The following is a 25,012-nucleotide window of genomic DNA, read 5'->3' as shown; positions in this document are numbered from 1 at the left end:
AAGATACTAGAAGTAACTTTATGTGTGCAGTTCAACTTCTGAAGCTTCTAGACTCCAAACAGTAACCACTTTGCGCACTGTTCTTGTATTGTGCTTCCTTGAACCTTCTTCTCTGTGAAGCCCTAGGGACATACACAGCACTTTCTGCAGTGCTGGAGATGGAACCCAGCACCTCATATATGCTAGACAAGTGCTCAGCCACCAAACTACACCTACATGCCCAGAGTCTGTTTTTTCTTCTTGGTTTTTTGAGACAGTGTTTCACTGTGTATCCCTGGCTGTCCTGGAACTCACTCTGCAGACCAAGCTTGTCTCAAACACACAGAGATCCTCCTACCTCTGCCTCCCCAGTGCTGGGATTAAAGGTGTGCACTACCACCACTTGGCCAGAGCCTATTTTTAAGGGACTAAAATTCTAGTTATGACAGCAGAGTTACTAAGTTGAAAACTATCAGATGGTGCTGGGTAGAACGGGGTGTGAAACACTCAGGCTGGATTAGTATCTAGTTTGAAATTTTACACCAGCTTAAAAGTTATAAGGTTTTGAAGGGGACAAACAAACATGTTACAGTTGTCTTACCTCCAGCGACAAGTCCAGATTCTCCTAACTGAATAGCTACTCCGAAGCCCCCAAGTTTAACAGGTGCCGAGTTTTCTTTTGAGGCGAGGAGAACACAGTGGGGCTGAAAAGAAAAACAGACAATCAAACCCGATGATAAGAATTAATGGGAAATAACTCAATTTACACAAAACTAAAGAATACAATATAATAGTACCTAAAAAATGGAATTGGGTTGGCAAGATGGCTCAGAGGGTAAAGGTACTGGGCCAAGTCTGACAACTTGGGACCCACAAGGAAGAGAGAACCAACTCCTACAAATTGTCTTCTGCCCCCAATAAAGCTACATGTATTAAAAAAAATAAAAAGCCTATTATTAAAAAACAAATTTCAGTTAAAACAAGCTTCTGAAGTTGGGCAGCAGTGCTGCACTCAGACAGGTAGATCTCTGAGTTTAAGGCCAACCTGGTATACAGAGCAAGTTACAGGACAGCCTCCAAAACAATACAGAGAAACCCTGTCTCAAACAAACAAGCAAACAAACAAACAAACAAATAAAGCTTCTGAATTACTTTATAGGCTGAATTCCTTGTCCTCTTCTCACTTCTGAATACTTTCTTTTTTTGTGCAATAGTCTCTTTATTTGATTGACAGTTTATATTTGTTTCAGCAAAAATACATGGTATACTTCCTCCTGCTACAATGTGATTTTACTTATAGTTACTATAGTTTGACCCTTAGGGGCTGCCAATGGCCTTTTCTTTGTTCACCCTCCCCATCTTCTTCATTTTCTTTATTTTTTCTATCTCCGAGAAAAGGAATCAAATGGTCATTTTGTTGTTGTTTTTTGAGACAGCGTTTCTCTGTGTCACTCTGGCTATCTTGGAATCACAATATAGACCAGGCTGGTCTCAAACACACAAAGATCTGTTTGCCCCTTCCTCCCAAGTGCTGGGATTAAAGGTGTGGATGTTGGGTTTTAATAACTTGACTTGAGCTGTGTTCCTAGGGATTTCTCCCTGGGCATGTCTTGCCTGTGGACTTATTTTCTTTCCTTCATTGTAGTAACAATGGTAGTTTCTTATAGGACCTCATCTTCATGCTTCTTCTTGGAAGTTTGTTGGAGGTGATGTCAGAAAAGAATAACTGTAGTGACCTTTCGTGCCTGCTCTCTGATACACCTAACAGTACATTTGAATGATTCTCAAAACGTGCCTAGTATGAAAAGAGAAGCCTGTTAGGCTAAAGCACTTTTTATTCTCTCTTATATGTTAGACTTACAAGCGGCTAAAAGCCACCCAGTGTGTGTGTGTCCTGGGAACTGACACCATTTTAAGTCAGTTTAGCTGACAAGCCAGTTGGCTTGAAAAAAGGCCCCACCATCCTGCACAATAAAACTGAGCTAGTGTACCCATACAGATGTTTGATAGTGATAAGCAGAAGTGGGAGGGATCCTTATTCTTCCCAATAAGAGCATTAGAAATCTCCAGAAGTTATTCTTACCGTTAGAACAATTTTAAAGGCCTTTACATAGTTATCATAAAGAAATGTCAACCCTAAAATATAAGTGTACATAAGTATATGAGAACAACAGAAAGAAAGAGGGGCAAGGGAAAGCAGGCACACAAAAGAATAGTGAACAAAGTGGCATGACAAAACCGTTAGAAGAACCTACGGGAGCTGGGATTGTAGCTCAGTGTAGAGCACATGCCCCGCACACGCAGGCCTGAGAGGATGGGCATGATTCAGGAGGAGAAGATACAGCTTACATCCAAACAGGGTCTCTTGGGCATGCTGGTGCAAGCATCTTATCATCTTCTTGGGAAAAGTATAAGCTTAAGTCAGAAGTCCATGGTACACTCCTCATAGTTGACTATATTTATTCTGAGGTTAACGTTATACCATATCTATCTAATTCTTACCACTATGTGGACTCAGCCATTTTCAATCAATTATGTGTGAAGCATCATCAAAATTGAACTTTAGGTAAAAATACAATAAATCCACAGATACAAATGGATAGATTATAAAGCAGAAAGTATATAATGTAAAATTAAGCTGGTGAGGACTTGGGAACTGCTATTTATTTGAGTGAGTGACAGAGGTAGGTCAAGCTTGACAAATTGGTTCCTGCAATTAGCCTTGGAGTGAAAATAAAGATTCCATTTACTGAAATGGGGAACCCTAGGGGAAGAATTTCAAAGATGGACTACTGAGTGCTAGGTCTTATAAAATTGGGTAGGGCAGGGGTTGAGATGAATTTGGGGATCAACAGCATGCTAATAGCCAAGATAATGAATCAATTTCTAACAGAGTGACTACTATTAGAGAAGAGGATGAAGAGTTAGGTCTTAGTGGGTAACTGGAGGACAGAAAAATGAGAAGAATACGGCAAAGGAAAAGTCATGGTCAGACAGTGAAACAAGATGACTATCAGAGTTTGTATCTTAGAAGCCAAGTGAAGAAACTTTTTTTCAAGAAGAAGTGCTTTGTAGTGATCAATGTTATTAAAGCCATTTTAAATTGAGAACTGAGAAGAGATGACTAGATTTGACAGTTTGGAAGTCACTGGTACCCATGATGAGAGTGGTATCAGTGGCACAGTGGAGATAAAGATGTCTATTGCTCTAGGTTCTGCAGGGAATGGGAAGAGATGATGTGGAGACAGAAAGTATAGATAGGCTCCAAAGTTTTCTGTGCTAGGAATGGAGATAGGGGATGCAGCTAGAGGAACATATGGAACTGAACAAGTCCTGCTCCCTCCAACCTTTTAACATTTACAAGTGCGGGAAAATAAACTTCCGGATCCCCACCCGTCTAATACAAATAACCATCGACACCTGTCATTCTCTAAAGCTTTTTACTACATGTGTGCTTGTAATTGTGTGCCATTTCAGAGGACAGCTTGAACAAGTCAGTTCTTTCCCTTGCCTGTGTAGGCTCTAGGGATCACACTCGGTCATCAGGTGTCGAGCATCTTTACCAGCTGAGCATCTTGCTGGCCCCTATTCTGCCATTTTTGCTTTACCTATCCTCATTAGCTACTGTTTTTGCTCAAACATTCAAAAACCAATCATATAATTCCACTTGTTTACCAAGTTTAGTGCTTCTAGCAGAGGACTTAAAAATAATTTCATTTTTAAATATAAATAACATATGTAAAACATTTTATATAAATCATTACCACATCAAAAGGTAATGATTATGATTACCTTTCTTTTAAAAATATTTTATTTTTATTTGTGTGTGTGTGTGTGTGTGTGTGTGTGTGTGTGTGTGTGTGTGTGTGTGTGTGTGTGTGTGTGTGCCTTGCAGAGGCTGAAGAGGTTATCTGACTCCTGGAGCTGCAGTTACAGGAAGTTGTGAGCCATTTGACGTGGGTGTTGGGAAGTGAACCATGGTCCTCCAGAAGAGCAGGAAGTTCTCTTAATTGCTGAGCCATCTCTCTAGTCCCTCTAATACTAGTACTATATTCAATCTTTCTTGACTATCAAAACAATGATTTTTAGTTGTGCTTTAGTTTAAAATAAGAACCAAACCCTAGTATTTGGGAGGTGAAGACAGGAAGATCAGGAGGAGTTCAAGAGCAGCCTCAACTGCATATTAACAGTGAGTCTGAGCCAACCTGGGCTCCAGAAGATTCTATCTCAAAACAAACAAACAAACACGTAAATTAAATGGAATCCATGGCCCATATATTACCTTATTGCAGAATAGATTTCCCCTTCTGGTATATTCTTCCCCCTCCCTGATTTTCACAGTAGTGATACTCAGTAATTTCCCCCATAAAAATCCCCTACAGTCTAGATTTAGCTAGTAGTACCCACAGGGTTTATAATTTATTATGTTTTGTACTTTGCTGCATTTCATGGAGATTCATAGTTAGGTCCAGAATATTTTTATTTTATTTTATTTAAATAACATTTTAAAATTTATTTTATATACTGATCACAGCTTCCACTCCCTCTTCTCCTTCCAGTCCCCTTCCCCCTTCCCATCTACTCACCTCCCCTTTTACTCCTCCTCCATCTCCATTCAGAAAGGGGCAGGCCTCCCATGGGCTTGAGTAAAGCATGGCACATCAAGTTGAGGCAGGAGCCAGCTCCTACCCTAATCTTTGTTTGTTTGTTTGTTTTGTTTTGTTTTTCAAGACAGGGTTTCTCCGTGGCTTTGGAGGCTGTCCTGGAACTCACTCAGGCTGGTCTCGAACTCACAGAGATCCGGCTGCCTCTGCCTCCCGGGTGCTGGGATTAAAAGCGTGTGCCGCCACCATCACCTGGCTCCTCCCCTAATCTTGATTAGAGTCAGGTTCCATTTCAGCTTTATGTACTAATACTTCATGTGGTTTAATTGTTACATCTCATCAGTAAGGACATGTCTGGTTGCCCTGCTTTAGTTACAGTAGTCAGCTGTAGGTTCAGGTGCTAATTGTCTGACCCATCATGGGATTTATTATCAACTGTTCACTTAATGATGTTAGCAGCCTCATTTCAAAGAGTCACACTTTGGGATCCTAAAATCTTAGTATCTGTAAAAACCCTGAAGTAAGATTTACATAGCATGAAATGTACATGTCATAATGTACTACTAGAGAGTTTTGATGAAGCACATCTGTACAACCCAGAGTCCTACCAGGACAGTACCACCACCCCGTAAACCTCCTTGTCCACTTCCCATCCAGTCTCTGCTGCCATCCCACACCCTTCTGTGACCTTTTCATCAAGGGCTTGCTCTGCCAGTGTTCGGACTTCATATATATATAAAATCATATGCCCTGTTTCATGCAAGATTTCTTTTAGCACATTTCCAAGATCCAGCCATTTTCTTGTGGTCAGGAAGGGAAGTCATTTCTTTTTATTACTGTATTCCATAGTATTAATCAACCCATTTTTTTCTACTCTCCTATGGATGGACATTTTGGGCTGTCCCCCCCCCCCCCGTGTGTGTGGTATATGCATGTGTGTGCAAATGCGCATGCCTATAAACATGGAGATCAGAGGAGGCATCCCGTGTCATGATCTATCACTTTTCACCTTATACCTTTGAGGACAAGTTGCTCACTGAACCTGGAGCTAGACTGGACACCAACAAACCCCAGGGATCCTCCTGACTCCATCCACCACCTTTCACTGAAGTTATAGGCCTGTGTGGCCATGCCCAGGCTTTATGTGGATGCTGGTATCTGAACCTGGGTCATCTTGCTTGTAGAAGAAGAGCCCTTAGCCACTGAGCCATCTCTCCATCCCTCTTGTTTTGCTCTAAAGGATACTATTAGGGCAACTGATGAAATTTGTAACAAGGATTGTCAAATACATAATGGTATTCTTTCAATGTAAATTTCCTGATTTTGATTACTGTACTGTACAATATAGCTTTTTTTAAAGTCTAAAATTATGTCCCGAACTCCTATCCTGTTTTTCAAAGGCACCTAAAATAACTTTCCCATGTGGTTATGCTTTCATTTGTCATGAAATGAAACTCATTTAGTTTAATTAGATTTGTACAGTTTGGTGTTTTAATTACAAAAAACATGCCTGTACTTCCAAATTCAAAACTGTCAGACAGATAATCTCAGATAGGTCTCGTTTTTTTTTTGTCTTTTTTTATTACCCCTCAACATCTCCCTCCTCGTTGGTAGGATATAAAGATAAGAAATAAAATGCATACAAAATATATTTCCTGTGATGTGCCCTGTATGTCCAGAGGAGGTTCCTTTCTAACTGCTTCTATTTTCTTAGGGAAATGAAAAGCAGCCACAAGGTGAGAGTGGGGGAAGGAAATGGGGTTGCTTGCAGTTTGAGAAGGCTGAAGGTGTGAAACACTATTTTTGAAGGACAATGAACCAGGGCAGTGGCTCTCCAATTTTAGCACCAGCCTCGCACAGACTGTTGGGCCTCATCCCCGGATTTCTTGGCTCTTGGGTCTTGATGGGGTCTTTGAGAATTCCTGAACTAAGGACATTAGGATTCACATTAAGGACCGCTAGCAGTCCAAGGGGCCAGTTAAGGTTTCTGATAGCCAATCTGAAGCCAGACTACTGCGTAGGATTGTGTAGTTATACCCAGCCGTCCTCATCTTCACAGAGGAAGGTCAGGTCTGGGGGAGCTGGTGAGCTGAACTTTACTAGGGTTGGGTTTCACATAAAGCGGGGATGGTGACAAACAGAAAGTTAAGAATGAACAGGACAGGCTCATATAAAAATCTAAGATAATACTCCAAGCTGATGGCAACACTGACTGACATGGAGAAGAAATTGTGGTTATAATATGAGAACACTAAAGTTTAACAACCCAATTTTGAAATGGGACGGCTTAGGTGGGGGACAACAGTACAATACAAAATAGTATTTATATTATATTTTAGGACATAAGAAGCACTTTATGACTCTTTCAGTCATAAAAAATTCTGCCAGGATTTTGAAGAGATATTTGCATATACATGTTTGTTGCAGAGTTTTCAATGCCAATAAGTGGAGATTAACCTACATGTCCATTGAAAGATAAATGAATAAAAAATGAAATATAGCCAAACAATGGAAATATACAGCCTTAAGTATGAAGGAAAGTATGTTACATTCTACAGGATAGGTGAACCTCAAGGATAGTAGGCTAAGTGAAATAAGTAAGTCACAAAAGGTTTATTTTACTCAATGTCACAGAATCAAGGTTGCTAATGTTGAGACTAGGGGGAGAGAACATTAGTGTATAGTGCTTTGGAGTTTTAATTTTGCAGCATGAAAATGTTATAGTGATGTGTCGTATGATGATATAAGTATACTTGGCACCAGTGAATGATACACTCACAACTGGTTATGTGGTAAATTCAGTGGTATGTGTTGCTTACCACAGTAAGAAAAAAAAAGACTGCCAGACAGACAGTAAGCCTCTTCTTTCTCAGAGATTCTCAAGGGGAAGTAAGAATTATAAAATATTTTTATTCTAGCAATGTCAAATTATTGTCTTGTGTATTAGATTCTTAACAGACTAAAAGCTCTGGAGAATATGATGTTCAGAAGAATATACCCAGAAAGACTTAAAATGTTAGAAGCGCAATGAGTTAAATAATATTTAAACAAAGTAGAGAATGACAATTATGTTCTCAGCTACGACCAAAAGGGGAAATGACATGCAAGTGCAGGGCAGCAGTTACACAGATGGACTGATGGTGGTTAAACTGTGGCCTGGGACCAGAATGGAAGCTGCAGAGCCTCGTCAGATTTTCCTTGAAATAGGAGAGACCACTTCAGGTTACTTGGGTAAGTTTATTGTTGAGATGAGGACAGACTAGCACTGCAAATCCCACCTACTCTTCAATTTTTTAGGTTGTTATAGAAAATAAATCCAGGGTCTTAAAGGAAGATATGAAAGTATACTAAAATAGCGTAGAGACCAAATAAAAAACTTCAGCAAAACTGGAGTAAAAATGTTAATCACCAATGTTAGTATAATTCAGGGCAGAAAGACCATTTCATGGCAGCAGCAACTTGTAAGATGAATTGAGAAGAAACAGAAATTTAGGGGTTGTATTGTAAAATCCATATAGAAGATTCCTCATCATTTCTTAGGAAAGGGGAGTCTGGCCATTTCTGCTAGTATTTGATAGCTTGTTGGCATTTTAGAGGATGACTGAAGCACTCCCTAGTTTAAGCTGGAAAGGACACATACAGAAGATGTAATTTCCTAAAGTTCAGCTTGAAGCTGTTGCTCAGAGTGGGGTCTTTACACAGCTTCAAAAGGAGCCCAAGGGCTGTCACACTGAAAAAAGAAAGAAAAGGGGAAAAACAACTGTACCACATGTGAATATAAAGAAGAAGAGAACTCTAGCCAATTGCACCATCACCAGACGGGAGAGCCCAGCTGTCACAACCTGGTCTAGGGAGCTTTGGGTTTAGTCCTTCTACTTCAAGAACGCCTCCACTGTAAGTATTCTCTGATATTTTAAAACTACATTCACAAGCCTTTGTTGTAGTTAAGACTTGATAATGTGAACATTCAAAGTGAAGCTCAATGTATGCTGACAATGCTATTTTGATACTAGCAATTCTTTACTTTTTAGAGCCACTGAGTGGACAATACCTCTGCTTGGACAATACCTCTGCTTGGTTTTCAAATGAGGGTCTGTCTTTAGGATATTTAATAACAATACAGTCACACCACATAATGATTTGCAGTTGTACTTAAAGCAACTGTAAGCTATTTTCAGACATTGTAAACTTAACTGCAATGTACTACAAACTATGTATCTAATCTCTTGGCTTCACTAAACTATATTGTCTCCCCATCTTAAATACCTTTTATTATCTTATTACTATCTTAGGGAACTTACCAGATCAATTAAAATTTACGTTTTGTGCTCAGGACATAAATAAAGGGAATACTCAAGAAAAGAAAAAGAAACCACTATATATTTTAAAAAGAATTAATTCAAACAGCTAAAATGAAAGTGGACACTTAAGTTTATAACAAAACTAAATATATTACTAATATTATTTCCCAAGTAACAAGCTTTCAATTGTTGTTCTGTATGCAGCAATTACTGCAACTTTTGAAGCATGGCCTGAATGGGCTCAGTCATATTATCAGTAAATTATCAAATAGGTATGTATTAAAACACGTTATATTGATAGACCCAACACCCAAATTGTACTTTAAAAGCTATTTTCATTTATTTTTAATTTGTTTTGTTTTTTAGAAATAGGATTTCTCAGTAGCTATGGAGCCAGTCCTGGAACTCATTCTGTATACCAGGCTAGCCTCGAACTCAGAGATCTGCCTGTGCTGGGATTAAAGGCGTGTACCACCACCACCACCACCACCCAGAAAAAGCTATTTTCTTGGTTGCAGCCACAGAAGAGACGCTGGGAGAGTAGGAAGACGACGGTGTGTGTGTGTGTGTGTGTGTGGCGGGGGTGAAAGTGCTCATACAGGGTTGCAAACATAAGAACAGAATTTGTTGAGTAACAAACACTAATTTGCAAATGAATGTGACTACTGTGTGAGTTACAAGTCAGGTCCACTATGCGAACAGAGCTTACTCATTTTTTCTTGTCTTCTCTGACAAATTCTTAGCACATCAAACAAGTAGCCTTTGAAATATGAATAAACGTACCTAATTCTTAATTAATTCTAACTAATTCTTAATTCTAATTAGTGAAAGCTGGGCATGGTGTCTCATACCTTTAATCCCAGTAGTCAGGAGGCAGAGGCAGGTGGATTTCTGAGTTTGAGGCCAGCCTGTACAGTTAGTTCCAGGACAGCCAGGGCTACAGAGAAAACCCCTGTTCTGAAAAACCAAAACAACAACAACAATAACAATGACAATAATGAGTGAACAATACGAACAGAACACATCAGCTGACGTATAGCTGACTTATTTACTTTCTTACTTTTGCAATATTAGAGATTGAACTCCAAGGGCTTCGCACTTGATCTACCATTTAGATATACTCCTGGCCCTCTTTCAACTGCACTGCTGTGAACTTGTGATTCTCCTAATTCAGACTCTAAAGGAGCTGTGATTACAGACATACATGAGCCATCAAGCCCAGCTCCTAATTTTAAAGGTAACAGTAGTTAGTTACCAAGGTTGAGACAGGCTATAATTTGTGAATTGGTTGACAGTCACTGGCCGCTGGGCTATCTGCGATCTGGTACGGCATGCCATGGTCCTGTGGCTGTTGAACACACCACTTTTGCTTTGTTCTCCTTCAACTTGACACTAACTCAGTTCAAAAGATTTATTAATGCTTTTGCTCAACCATTATTAATTATTGTTTAATTAATTATATTTGCATATTACAGGATATGTTCTTTGTGCTAATATCTTCCTAGAAACAACTTGATTATTGCTCTTTGGCCTAGAAATAAGTATGAAAATTCTGATTAATAGTTTGATTCTGTGAATTCTATATTTATTTGCATACTGTTATAGACCTAGAAAATACAAAGATTAATAACTCTTCTAAAGGAGCAAAGCTAGATGGTGCAATCTCGTCCTAAGACACTCAAGGTAGATAGTGGTAAAGGAATCATGTCAAACTACTATTGAGTGATAGAATTCAGCATTAATAAGGAAATGGTGATCAGCTATGATGGGAGTGAAGTTTACTGAGGAGGTTCAGGGGTTTTCAGAGTCAGAGTGGAGCCCCAACTTGGGTACTGCCACTTAGGAGTTTTCAGGTCATAGGCAAAGAGCCTACTTATGGCTCTATCCTGACCTAACGTACTATTATAAAGTCTTATATAGACGTTAGGTCAGGATAGAGCCATAAGTAGGCTCTTTTATATAAAGAATTTATATCATGTGTTCAAACAGTATCTGGATCACAGCAAGTGCTAAATAATGATTAGTTATTCATTTGACTATTTAGCACAATTCAATTTTGACTCTATACACTGGACACCACCCAGGAACTTTTAAAATAAACCAATGTACAAAGTCCATTGCAGATACAGGGTATCTGGGAAGAAGTCAGACATGGGTATCTTTAAAAAGCCTCGAAGGGACGCTCATCCACAGATTGGAGTACCATTGAGAATCCCTTCTACAGAGTGCTGCTGCAGGTTTGAATTTTTGGTGCTAAGACTGTTAGTACCTTCCAAGCTAGACTGTTTCATTCTACAAAAGCATTTACTCACAAAGAAGCAATATTTGCCTCTGCACTTTCTACCACTGGTCCTTGCTTTGTTCCCTGCAGACATGAATAAGAAGGGGAGACCCTATTCTCCATGACCTTGCAAACATACTCATCTATAGGTTAATGCGACTATTTACTTCAACTTATCGCTACAACATAATTTGAATTCCACTTCTTCTCCCTATTTGGTGTATGGCTTTTCTTAGGTACACCACCAAGGATGATAAACAATGATATTACAGGAAGACTATCAGCCTGGGACAGAATCCAGGTCAACAGTAACAAGTTTCACTTATGTGTTAAACCAAAGATGGTGTGGATTTTTGCTGTGACTGTATTATATTGCTGATACAGTACAGGGAACTGGATTTCTGTGAATGCAGGGGAAGATTCCAGCACTTGTACTTTTTACACTTTACATCTACTTTTCCCAAATTCCCTCTTTCATTCAGTAATATTTATTGTGCTGAGCACCTGGACACAGAGGCAAACAAAACAGACTTGGTTCTTAATACTAATGGGGTTTAAAATACATCAGAAAGAAAAAACTATTTGGGGATGCCTATTCCAAGTCATTTCAGCTTCCTGAGCTGTCAGCATCCTTTCACCTATGGATAGAATGCTTCTACCTGAGCATCTGAGAGCTTCCTGTATAAACACACAACACAGATTTCTTGGTCTCTTACTGGCATGGCATGTTGCATTATCAGCAGCCTGCTACCCTCCCTAGATTGTCTCTTCATTTTAAGATGTCAGATCACAAGAAACATGCCTGCATGTTCCTACAAACATTGTGCAATTTGTCTTCCTGCATCTGGGACACAGCACAGCCAAGCCTCAGTTCTTCCTTCATTCCTTCCTCCCAGTCCTTCTCTCTTTCTCCCTCCATGGTCCTAAATTGTGGAGACAGTTCTCAAGATGGCTTAACAGAACTTCCTCCTCACCAGTCACTTCCTCTTCCTTGGAACCATCTCCTTCGTTCTGTCAAAATTTAAAGCTGAATGCTACTTTCTATTAAAAGCCTGTACTCAACCAAAATATAGTTTCAGGAGAGGCTATATTCTTCCAAATATTTTTCTCTCTCTATAGCATCAAATCAAGAAATTAATTATGCAAAGACAAATGTTGCATGTTTTATTCTCATATACAGGATCTAGATATAAAAATACAGTATGCAGGAGACATAAAAGCAGGAGGAGGATAATGTGGGAGAAGAACGTGTCTAAGGAATGGGGAACAAGGAGTAATGAGGTGAAAAGACAATACTGCATATTTTCTTAAATGTAGATTATAGTTAAGTATCTGTCTGTCTATTTATTGATCCATATGACATTATGCAGAGGGGTACTATTTGGAGAGGGAAGCAGGGGACAGGAGGAAGGGCAAGGGAGAGTGGTGGGGGTGAATATGAGTAAAATACAATGACACACATATAAAAACATCATATTTAGTGAAATACATTTTGTAGACTAACTAAAAACACCTAATTTAAAAGAAAGCAAAAATTAAAAAAATATTGTGGTGAGATGTGGCTCAGTGGTAGATTATTTGCCTAGTACGTGTAGAGTTCTAGGTTCAATCCTCCGTACCATAAAACAACGACAACAAGAAGAAATTAATTTTCATAATTAAGATCTATTCTTTATAGCTGGGAAGTGGCACTACATGCATTTAATCCTGGTACTTGTGAGACAGAGGCAGGTAGAGCTCTTAGTTTGAGACCAATCTAGTCTAGCGTTCCAGGACAGACAGGGCTACACATAGAAACCCCGTCTCTAAAAATCAAAAACAACAACAAAAATCTAGGTGCCTAATGATCAAACTAAGCATTTCACAGTCATGTAAGTACTGCTTGGAAATTGAAACCAGTATAACAACATTGGATAGTAAGAATATTAACACAGAAACCCTGCTCTCAGTAAGCATTTTTAGAGGAGTGTGTATTCAAACCCTGAATGCAGTAATAAAGAGCAGTTTGGTGGGTTTTGTTGTTTTGCTTCGTTCTAAAAATGCTTTTTTTTTTGAGACACGGTTTCTCTATGTAGGTAGCCCTGACTGTCCCGGAACTTGCTCTGTAGACCAGGCTGCCCTCAAACTCACAGAGTTACACCTGCCTCTGCCTCCTGAGTGCTGGGATTATAGGCGTGTGCCGCAACCATCAGGCAAGGTACCTAGTTTTTTTAAAGCTAGCTTAAAAAAACCCTGAAAAAAAAGCTAGCTTTTTTTTTAGTGTTGGAAACTGAAACAGGGCTGCACACATACCAGACAAGTGTTCTATCACTGAGTTACAAGACCCAGGCTCGAAGCAAACTATTTTGAACACTTATATGAGAAGAGGCTTAGAAAAGATCATTTGTCCTTATCTGAAGTTAGGTATGACTTTGAAAGCCTTGCTTTGAAGTATTTAATTTTCACACATCTATTCATTTATTCATTCATATATGTGTATGTATGTATGATGTGAATGTGCCACTGCACACATCTGGAGGTCAGAGAACTTGTAGAGTCAGTTTTCTCTTTCTACCACGTAGGTCTTAGAGATCAGATTCTGGTAATTAGGCTTGGCAGACCATACCTTTACCCTACTAAGCCATCTCATTTGCCCTCTGCTGTAAAGTCTTTGCTACACCCATGAAAAGGTTTTACAGAAAAACAGGGTCGTTACTATAAGAAAGGAATGTGAGGAGACTTGCTCGAATTATCCTTACATACATAATAGGTCCCAACAGTCAAATGCCTGAGAATTGTCCAATAACAAGTAGCTCTGGGACCAAGTAGAATTGAGATACTTAGAAGGTTCTGGTGACAATCTCAAATGATATAATCCAGAGCATAATTAAAAGTTTAGTTAATTAACCTCTCATACCCTTGAACTCCATGTGCTGTTTCCCATCTATATTATTGCCCCACGCTTCAAGGGTGGGCGTGGTTTGCTGGCTGCTATCTGATCTGGTATTAGATGACCACTGTATTCTCCTATGAAGTGATACAAGAGTCTGTGAAGGGAGGCAGGCCCCAGGCTTGGTCTCTTTCGATAAGTGTATATCTCTACAGATAAGTAATTTTAATACTCCTATCTTGGTCTTAGGTGAAGGAAGAACTTTGGGATCCTCTTTTCTATTCTCTCAGTGGAAGCAGAGGTCACTACAGCTTATCCAATACATACCATGTGCAATGTATGTCGAAATGAATGGATGCCAACTGTGAGGGGAAGGGGAAGGGGAAGGACAGGAAGCATTTCTGAAGCTGGGCAGCGGCAGCAGGGAACTCGGCTCACCCATGACAACGTGCACCTTTAGGGTCAATTTATACTCATCCTTGAAAAATATGAGCTGCTGTGTCTTTTTACTATCTCTATTCCTATAACAACAATGCTAAGAAATGACGCTCAGATGGTTCAATTATCTATTTTAATATAAAAGTGAAATGAACTCTGTACACATGCCATAGCAACAGAAAAGGTTAGAGAGCCTACTGTATTTATTGCTGTTTTGTGATGCAATAATGCTACTACACACATTGTGCGGATAGCCAAATGATTCCAAATAAGGTCCGAAACGAAATCCTTATTTCTGCTTTGTGTTAAAGCAGCTGTTGTTATCACAGCAAATGACTCATGTTTGGCATTCTATTGTAGGAAAACATGAAGAAATAAAGAAGTACACACAAAGAGTATGTCATTTAATACTCTGTTCTGACAGCTACAGAAGACACTGAGAAGTCACACTGTGACAATGACGACTACTTCAGTTGACAGCTGGCCTTGCTCCTCCTATGGAATGCACTTTATAACTAATTACAGTGACAGATCCTCACAACATTTCTCTGCAGTGCCAAATGATACTAGCTGTCTAATGGATGAAAAATTACTATCTACAGTGTTAACAACCTTCTACTCTGTTATTTTCATCGTGGGACTGGTTGGGAACATCATTGCCCTCTATGTATTTCTGGGCATTCACCGCAAAAGAAATTCCATTCAAATTTATCTACTTAATGTCGCCATTGCAGACCTTCTACTCATCTTCTGCCTCCCTTTCCGCATAATGTATCACATCAACCAAAATAAGTGGACACTAGGTGTGGTTCTTTGCAAGGTTGTGGGGACACTATTTTACATGAACATGTACATTAGTATTATTTTGCTTGGGTTTATCAGTTTGGATCGCTATGTAAAAATTAATCGGTCTATACAACAAAGGAGGGCAATAACCACGAAGCAAAGTATTTATGTTTGCTGCATAGTATGGACAGTTGCTCTTGCTGGATTTTTAACTATGATCATTTTGACACTGAAGAAGGGAGGGCACAATTCCACATTGTGTTTCCATTACAGAGATAGGCATAACGCAAAGGGAGAAGCAATTTTTAACTATGTTCTTGTGGTAATGTTCTGGCTTATTTTCCTACTGATAATCCTCTCATATATTAAGATTGGCAAGAATCTACTAAGGATTTCTAAAAGGAGGTCGAAATTTCCTAATTCTGGCAAATATGCTACAACAGCTCGGAACTCCTTTATTGTACTGATCATTTTTACTATATGTTTTGTGCCTTATCATGCCTTTCGATTCATCTACATCTCTTCACAGCTAAATGTGTCTTCTTGCTACTGGAAGGAAATCGTTCATAAAACCAATGAGATCATGCTGGTTCTCTCCGCTTTCAACAGCTGCTTAGATCCAGTCATGTATTTCCTGATGTCCAGTAATATTCGCAAAATCATGTGTCAACTTCTTTTTAGAAGATTTCAAAGTGAAGCAAGCAGAAGTGAAAGTACTTCAGAATTTAAGCCAGGGTATTCCCTGCATGATCTATCTGTGGCAGCCAAAACGCAGTACAGTACTAAGGGTAACTGAGGCAAATGTGCTAAAATAAAATGACACGAGTCGGCTTCTTCATTCCTTGAGATCGGTAAAATTATGGAACAAAGCTCTAGCATATCCAAAACCCAGCTCTTTAGAAGTGATCTTTCACTTGCTTAATTGTAAAATAGTTCAGGCAAAGAAAGGCTCAGATTTTTAGAACTGTATGTAGAATCTTCTCAGAATATATTGTTAACACTTTTAACATAAGTTGTGAAGTTAAGTAAAATTCGTGGATTTAACAACAAAATGGATGAAGTGTCATTGTTTTTCAAGTCAATAGAGAGTTACTAAAATTAGGCACTTGATAATAATTTTAAATGTTTAAAAATAAAGCAATTTGGGGACTGTGTTGAAATGTCAGAAAACATGTTTGTTACTTCAGAAGCATGTATCACTTGCTGCTGTATGCATTTATGCCTAAATATCTGCTAACAAATGAATTAATAAAATTCTAATAAAAGTGAGACCACTATCACTGCTTAGATAAAAATGGGAAGATTTTAAATATATTCGCTAACAACTTGATAAGCTGGCAAAGGGACTGACTTAAAGGAGATTCATAAATGATTCATCCACTGACAGAGGAAGAGGGTGCAGCATGTGATGATATGACCCAGGAAGTCCATTGCAAGGTACAGCTCTTACGGAAGCATGCCAATACACACATAAGAACATATGTGCAATGATGCTCAGCTGTCATAACTGGGAACAATTAAGGATGTTCCAGGAAAAGCACGAAGAAACAAACTGTGGTTTATTTACCAAATGAAGTACCTTTAACACTTCAATGCAATAAAGTGCATACACATACATCAAACATGGGGATGTCTCAGAAAGCAGTATTGAGTGGGCTGGAGAAATGTAAGAACCCTGGCTGCTCTTTCAGAAGACCTAGGTTCAATTCCCAGCACCTACATGGTGGCTCACAATCATCTGAAACTCCAGTTTCTGGGGATCCAACACCCCCTTCTGGGGCAATGTACAAATATGGTACACAGACATACATGCAGGCAAAATACCCATTCATATAAAAAATAGTACTGAGTAAGAAAAAGTAGCATTGACTGAGAAAGAAAACCACACACAAGAGTAAATCATTTATGTAAAATATTAAAACACTATAATTTTCTTTACTTACACACAATAAAAGTTCAAAGCATGCATGAAACATACAACATACATACCAATTTAAATTTAATGGTCACATGTGAAGAGTTTTGACACAAACATGGTAAAAGCTTAATGTGTATTAAACCCAGGTGCCTAAGTGTCACTTTGACAAATTTCTGAGTAAAAGCTGCAGGTTAAAATTAAGAGGGGCAAACTGAAAACTTCATGTATGTTCAAGAACAAATAGTAAGCTCTAAGGAGAAGGGACTTAGAACTAACTCCTATGTCAGTGTAGCTTGGCAAGTCAGAAACCACTAAATATTTTCCAAGTAGTCGAAAGAACAAAGGAAGAAAAGATAAATAAGATGGGGAGGAAAAGATGTTTAAAAGAAAAAATGGGCATAATTACCCTTTCCCCAGTCATTATTCTGAATAGAGTGGAAGGAACATTGTACATTGCAATCTACAGAGGAAGTATCCTTAGGGGAACTGCAAAAATTTGGCCAGTGTCTGTACATATTTTTGCTATATACAGAACTACAATGCCATTGTCTGAATGTGTAAAAGGTTGTCGTGACAAACTCCAAGAATCTATGATATGTTTCTATCACAGAATGTGGATTTTTAAAAAAAAATCAGAATGCTTCTGCAGTCAATGCTCTCCCAACAGAGCTATTTTGGCAACTAGATGACAGCAAGACTACTACTACCTTTTTTCTTTTTGAGATGGAGTCTTACTATGTAGCCCTGGCTGGCCTTGAAGTTGCTGTGTAGACAAAACTGGTCTTGAACTCACAGAGATCCACATGCCTTTGTCTCACAAGTGCTAGGATTAAAGGTGTGTGTCATCACATTCAGTCTAGAATACTTCTTAAAACTCGAGTTAGAGCACTGGCTGGGAAATCAGTGTTAAAAAGTGTTTAGAATGCAGTTAGGAATTATACTGGTTTAAGTACAGTGGCAGTAGTAGGTTCTCCTCTAAAACCCATGACCTCACAAGCCCTGGGAGAATTGCCTAGGTTAGTACCAGACATGATTTCCCTCCGTAGTCCTTATATGGCATTGCACATGTGAGATATTATTTAGAAACTTGTTCTGCCTGCAGATATTTTGCAAAATGAAGATAAGCTGCATATACTTCTGAATTTCCTTTCTCTATGTGTATCTAGTACTAACCCTTGTGTTGACAAGATAGAAGGACAGTATTTCCTATGTACATACACCAATGCTCAGAAAGAAATAAAAGATTATATGTAATAAATAACCCTAAATTTAATGAGCCACAATAACCAGCATGACAAAAGATCTCTAAAGGTGCAAGATTGACACATATTTTGGTAGTAACCAACAGCTTTCTAATTGGAGTTGCCATATAAGGACAACATGAATTGCCTGGTTCCCTGAGTGACACCTCAATTGCTGCTAGTTTTGGGAAAGTATTCTGCACAGAGTCAGGGTAGACATAGAAACAGATGTCTGTTTAGAAAAAGACAATTTTATGTAAGTCTTGATTTTTAACTTAAAAATGGATTAATCGTGCTTATACAAAAATAGAGCTAATAAAATTATAACAATTTAAACTAAAGGCTATTCAAAATTACTCATAAAACCCAAGATAGAATTTTCTCAACAGACAATATGGATGCTGCAGAACTATCTAAAGTGGGTATCTAAAGTAGTACTGAGCATACCTAATTTTAAAATCTGAAAGTCAAAATGCTCCCAAATCTGAACCATTTTAAAATTGCAGATACTGGAATTTTAGGGCAGGGATGTTCAACTAGTAAAGTGTATGCAGATGTTATCAGATCAGAAGAACTCCAAAATCGGAAACACTTAGGGCCCTGAACATTTCAGATAAGGGATACCGAATCTGATAGCAGAAACTTACTTCACTGATACCGAACATATTCCTATCCCCAATAAGAAAAACAAGGGAGCAGACGTGGAGGAAACTGTTGATGATGTGAGGGGGGTGTGTGGAATGGGATGGCTCTCAGGAAGGGACAGGAACTAATCAGAGGGAGACCCGCAGCTTTGTAAGTTAAGGTGTGCTTGGTTTTTGAAAAGCTTCCAAGGTGACTGTCATAAATCCCTCTCTCTGAGACATAATCACCGCAAATAAAGGAACCATCACTAAAAGCTTCAAATAGGAAGAGGTGGCTTAATGAAAAGTGCTGAGCAAATTTAAAATAAAAAGTCAATTTACAGCCTCACCTTGTATAACACTAAAGCAATTATAAGTGGAATTAAAAGTTAGTTGTAAATGAAGAGGCCATAAACATTAAATAAACAGACGACTAGATTGTCTGTGGATGATTAATGCAATGGTAGAAATCTCTGTAGTTCATGGCCTGGCTGACGGGCTGCTGCAGCACCGCTTAGCTCTGTGTGGGTTTGCAGATGAAGACTCGGTGAGCTGCTTGGGTGATGGGAACAAGGGCACAGATCTGGGAAGGAGATAAGGGGTTGGTCCTGAATTTCCACTTTGTCTCTTGCTTCCTTCCTTCATGTTCACAAGCAACTGCATGGGAATCAAAGTAAACCTGTCTTGTTGTGCCTTTCAGTCTGCTAGTGGTGTGGGAATGCATACTGAGGAGCTTTCATTCCTCACGGACACTGTCTCTGCTACGGCAATGCTTTTCCTTGTCATTTCACTCTGCCTAAGCACCACAGCAATTGCCAAGATGTCTTTATGTGTTCATGTGTACACCTTTGTGTGCATGCATGTGTGCAGGTGCACACTGAAAGTCAGAGGTCAGCATGAGATGTCTTCCTCAATCACTTGCCACTTTAGTTTGGAGACAAGCTCACTGGCTGAACCTGGAGTTCTGATCACGCTAGACTGGCTGGCCAACAAGCCCCAGGGATCCTTCTGTCTCTGGGATAGTAAGTGTGTACTGCCATGGCCTATATTTTCATGTTGGTGCTGGGGTATTGAACTCAGGTATTAATGTTTGTGTGGTGAGCAATTTATTTGACCAAGCCATTTCCCCAAGACCCCAAGATGATATTTACCCAAGACTAAAATCTACCCCTCCCCCAAAAAACCCAACCTCCCCAAACCTTAAAGTACTCCTAACATGTATTTAGGAGAAAGACTTCTGTTTATCATTTATCAAAATTGTATCATGCCCAAGTCCCCAAACCTTCAAGTCTGGCTTTCTGGCCGTCACACATTTGTATATCTTGCAAGGTCAACCTGAATCTTGAAAGCTAAATCAGAGCAAACACACAGAGGTAGAACAAATAAAAAATAACAGTGAAGTAGTACATCTTACCTGAATTAATTGCTTTGAGTTCATAAAACACACAAAAAAACCACTATGAGTTGAGTTTTGAAAAGTTTTTAGTTACAATTTAGATACATGTGTCTCTTTGAGCTTTGATTACCTAGGGAAATTACTTAGGAGCAACAGTTAGCTATTAGTTATCTTATTGGTAGATTCACATATAAGTTTTGCCCTATATAATTACTGATTAACTATTATTGTTTTCTTGAAACAGGACAGTTATATTTAGTACAGGTTGGTCTTGAACTTGTGATTTCACTGTTTAGTCATGCTAGGATTTTATAGTTGTGCATTTTTTTTTAATGAGACAGGGTTTCTCTGTATTGTTTTGGAGGCTATCGGTCCAGCCCGGCCTCGAACTCACAGAGATCCACCTGCCTCTGCCTCCCGAGTGCTGGGATTAAAGGCGTGCGCCACCACCGCCCAGCATACCTAAGTTTAATTTAAAATTAGAAATATATTTAAAAGGGCGGGGGGAGGGAAGCTACACTACAATAGACAGTTAAGGACCAATGACTCAAATTTAACATAAGTTAATGTTCCTTAAAAGTTGTTTCGCTGGGCATGGTGGTGCATGCCTGTAGTCCCAATCATTCAGGAGATTGAAGCAGGAAGATTGAAAATTCAAGGTCAGCTGGGGTGACACAGTGAGACCTTGTCTAAACATAGGAGGCGGTGATAATAATAATAATTCTCTAATACCCATACACAGTTCAAAGTTAGATATAGTAAAGCTTACCTCACAGCATCCCCCAGTGTATGTTCTAAAGCTAATGTATACCTTTTCAATGCATGTTTTTGTACTTTTATAACACTTATGTGTATAGCAAGATATACTTTTTGTTTTAAAAGTTTACTATTTTACCATTTTATTTTAAACTTTATAGTTTCTTTTTTACAATTATTTTTATTTTATGCACATTGGTGTCTTGCCTGCATGTCTGTCTCCATGAGGCTGCCAGATCCCATGGAACTGGAGTTACAGGCAGTTGTGAGCTGCCATGTGGGTGCTGGAATTGAACCTGGGTCCTCTGGAGGAACAGTCGGTGCTCTTAACCACTGAGTCATCTATACAGCCCCTATTTTTTTATTATTTTATAATTTTCCCCAACTATGGGTATGCTTATCTATGTATCTGACATGGAAGCTTTCTTTCTTTCTCAGATGAAGCATTTTAGGGTGTATTTCCTCTACCATTGGGCACTTAGGTGGTTTCCAGTTTTTCTGTTAGTAGGAACCATGACGAAGAGCAGTCTTCTGTTCACCCAGGGTCCTTGCATGGAGGTTCCTTAGAGTTGACATCTACAAGCAGCAATGCCTGCCTGGAGGCCTACCCAGGTCTTCAGCACGTCCCAATTCTGATCACTTATTTTCCAAAGCAATTTTACTACTTATATACCAAATCTCACAACTAGGCAGAAATGAGCTCCTAGCTGCCCACATCCTTGCCAACACTTGATTTCATCACACTCTACTTTTTATCAATCAGATAGGTGTAAGATGGTATCTCCTTGTGGCTTCAGCATGTACTTTCCTGATCACTAGGGTAATGGAACATCATCTCCTGTAATACTTCCCACAGCAGGCTTTCTTTTGGGTAAATAAATAGTCTGTTCATAGTTGTATCTCCCACCTCCTTCCTAGTTGCTTAACTTCCTAGCCCAATAGTCATCAGAGAGGCTTCACCTAGCAACTGATGGAAACAGATACAGAGACCCTCAGCCAAACACTGGACACACCTTAGGGAATCCTGTGGAAGAGGCAGGGTGGGGGAACAAGGATTATGAGAGTCAGAGGGGCCAAGGACACCACAAGCAAACCTACAGAATCAGCTAACCTGGGCTTGCAGGGGCTCACAGAGACTGAAATGCCAATCAGAGAGCTTGAATGGGATTGACCTAGGCACTGCACACATGTTACAGTTGTATAATTTGGGTTTCTTGTGGGACTCCTAACAGAGGGATCAGGAGATGTCTCTGACTCTGTTACCTGCTTTTGGGACCCTTTCATCCTACTGGGTTGTCTCCTTATCCTTAATAGGAGAGGAAGTACCTAGTCTTACTGCAGCTTGATAAGTCGTGTGATGGGGGATGTCCTTCTGTATGCTGTGAATATATGTTTCTCTTATTGGCTGATGAATAAAGCTGTTTTGGCCAATGGCCAGGCATGAAGTATAAGCATGGCTACCAGACTATGACTGGGAGGAGGAAAGCAGAGAGTGAGTCTCGAGAGGAGATGTTATGTAGCTGCCGAGGAACAGGAGACCAGGGCATCACAGGTAAGCCAAGACCACATGGAGATACACAGGTTAATAGAAATGGGTTAATAATTAAGAGAGAGAACTAGCCAATAAGAAGCCTGAGCCATCGGCCAAACAGTTTATAATTAATATAAGTCTCTGTGTCTTTATTTGGGACTAAACAGCAGCCAGACTGGGCGGAACAGAAACTTCTGTCTACAGTCATGGTTGGGAGGCTTGTTCTTTTCTGAAGAGAAAGGACAAAGAGTGGATGGAGGGGAGGGGAGGCTGGGAGGAGAGGAACGAGGAAAAACTGTGATCAGGCTGGGAAACATTAATAAAAAATTGTTGAAGTAGTTCTTTATACATTCTGAACATTAATCCTTTCTTGTTGGAATGGATAACAAATAGCTCCCACCTGTATGTGCTCAATGGCTTTTTCTGCCAGGCAACTGTAGCAAGGAAACAAAGTAACCTTATCAATAAATCTTGCCAATCACTAGTCTTTTAGTATACATTCTTCAAGGACCCTAAAATTTGTAGGCAAAATCATATTTTTGATAGCTTAGCACTTTAGTTATAAGTAGTACAGAGGTGTTAAATGAGGGGGCGTCTAAGGACATAAAAATAGAAATGTTTTCTGAGTGCTAAAACTATAAAGCCCAGACATTCATGTATAAATATGTAAAAACACATTTAAGAAGCACAATGTCTCAGATCAGATGTTCTGATTAAATATATTAATATGTCACATGTTAATTAAAGAAGAGAATTAGTGGTTCACCAGGTAATGAAAGAAAATTAAGGGAAGGATGTGCTGGGGAAAAGTCAGTACTACCTATCCAGACAGTCCAGGGGACTAGCGTTGGCCAATTGATATGGAGTACAATCTATGACCTCACTGATATGACCATGGGGAGAATGCGGTAAAGATGAGTCCAACTTACACCTTAATAACATTTCAATAAATAATGAACAGAGAGGTAGCATATAATAGACAGGCTAGAAGTCTGCCTGTGTTCAAATGTTTGCTCCACCATTCATGAATTGCCTTGGACAAGCTCTTCCTCTTCCATAAAAAAAACAAATAAGCAATGGTGGTATCTCACTCAGAGAGTTGTTAAGAGGGCTGAATGAGTTAATAAATGTACCCAGCAAGCAGAGAATATTTGGTATGTTATCCAAATAGCCGAATTCCAAGGAAAAGGCAGAAGTACACAAAGAGCAATGACCATAAGCTGAGGGTAAACATGAGATCTAGGGAGGGATACAATGAGCTGCTCTGGGTCAACTCTGGGAGAAACTCAAAGGGGAACTGAATCCTGGCTCCCATTCCTAACAGCGGTGATAGACAGGAAAGCAAAGCAAATTTATTCTGTTATACACTAGACAGATCATACTCTGAAACTCAGCAAGAAAGGTGCCAGAAGACACATTAGGATATATTTGAGCCTTGGCTTTTCTATATAACCTGGGTGGAGGAACTAGTCATCCCGCTGTGGTGGAAAATGGTGACAAGGCACCTTCCCTAAAATCTGCCCCAATGGTAGGGACTCAAGTGAGAGTAGCAATCCTAATCTCCCTGCTGTGTTACTTGTTTTTATTCTTTTGGAGGCAGGGACTCCCCATGTAGCCCAGGCTGACCTCCAACACACTATTCTAATGACTCTCCCAAGTTCAGGGATTACAAACATACACCACCATGGCCAGTCTGTGCCCTATCTTCAAATACTGCCCAACAGTAAGTTTCTAGATCAAAAGTTCTTTATGCTGTCGGCCAATACTGCTGGCACAGACATTACAGACAGTCCCTTAGCGGCAGTTCCTTTCTGTTGCCATCCTCCCTCTCTGGTGTCCTGGGGATTCAGACTTTTTTAGCGGCCAGCCGGCCGGGTCACTCCCTTCTGCTGACTTCCTTTCCTGTGCTCAGCAGCACCTCTTTGTCTTCCTCAGTTCAGGTTTGTCTGTGGCCCGACTTTCTCTTTTAGGACTGTTTGCACAATCACATGCCCTCTTCTACACCCCCTCTCCAGCTGTCAGAAGCAGAAATGCTCACATGGATGGGGAAATTCGGTCTGTACTCAGAAGACGAACACCGTTTCCTCTAGATTTTTTAAACAAACACATTCAGCTGGCTGCAAAGGGAACTGACAGCTTTGCATGCATGCTCATATTCAGTTCCCCTTTGTGGCCAGCGAGGCTTGAAAAACACAGGACACAGGGGGTCAGATCTTGTGAGTAAAGATGACAAGGTTCCAAGTATTTGTGGCAACTGGGGAGAGAAGACTACTAAGTAAACATATGTGA

The 25,012-nt window shown here is 39.6% G+C and overlaps 2 protein-coding genes across 18 annotated transcripts in view; one reads left to right on the top strand and one right to left on the bottom strand.

The window, feature by feature from the left end:
• Cask (calcium/calmodulin dependent serine protein kinase) overlaps positions 1–25,012 on the bottom strand; it is a 315,809-nt gene that overhangs the window by 107,167 nt on the left and 183,630 nt on the right. For all 11 annotated transcript variants that reach the window (XM_040733749.1, XM_040733750.1, XM_040733751.1 and 8 more), the window contains exon 6: positions 581–683. In XM_040733749.1, coding sequence (XP_040589683.1) covers positions 581–683 — 103 coding nt within the window. The remainder of the gene's footprint in view (positions 1–580; positions 684–25,012) is intronic.
• Positions 7,674–16,527, top strand: Gpr34 (G protein-coupled receptor 34). 7 transcript variants are annotated; one of them, XM_021233251.2, is made up of 4 exons: positions 7,674–7,814; positions 8,286–8,477; positions 9,959–10,121; positions 14,833–16,527. In XM_021233251.2, exon 4 carries the CDS (start codon positions 14,930–14,932, stop codon positions 16,052–16,054), a length of 1,125 nt encoding a protein of 374 aa, XP_021088910.1. In that variant the 5' UTR covers positions 7,674–7,814; positions 8,286–8,477; positions 9,959–10,121; positions 14,833–14,929; the 3' UTR covers positions 16,055–16,527. The 7 variants fall into 7 exon arrangements, with proteins under 7 accessions (XP_021088910.1, XP_021088908.1, XP_012976321.1 ...); XM_021233249.2 differs by lacking the exon at positions 9,959–10,121 and adding an exon at positions 9,089–9,156; XM_013120867.3 differs by lacking the exon at positions 9,959–10,121.

The sequence above is a fragment of the Mesocricetus auratus genome, unplaced genomic scaffold (genome assembly GCF_017639785.1).
Source record: "Mesocricetus auratus isolate SY011 unplaced genomic scaffold, BCM_Maur_2.0 Super-Scaffold_100033, whole genome shotgun sequence".
Classification (NCBI taxonomy): Eukaryota; Metazoa; Chordata; class Mammalia; order Rodentia; family Cricetidae; genus Mesocricetus; species Mesocricetus auratus.
This window is presented reverse-complemented; position numbering and strand designations above follow the sequence as displayed.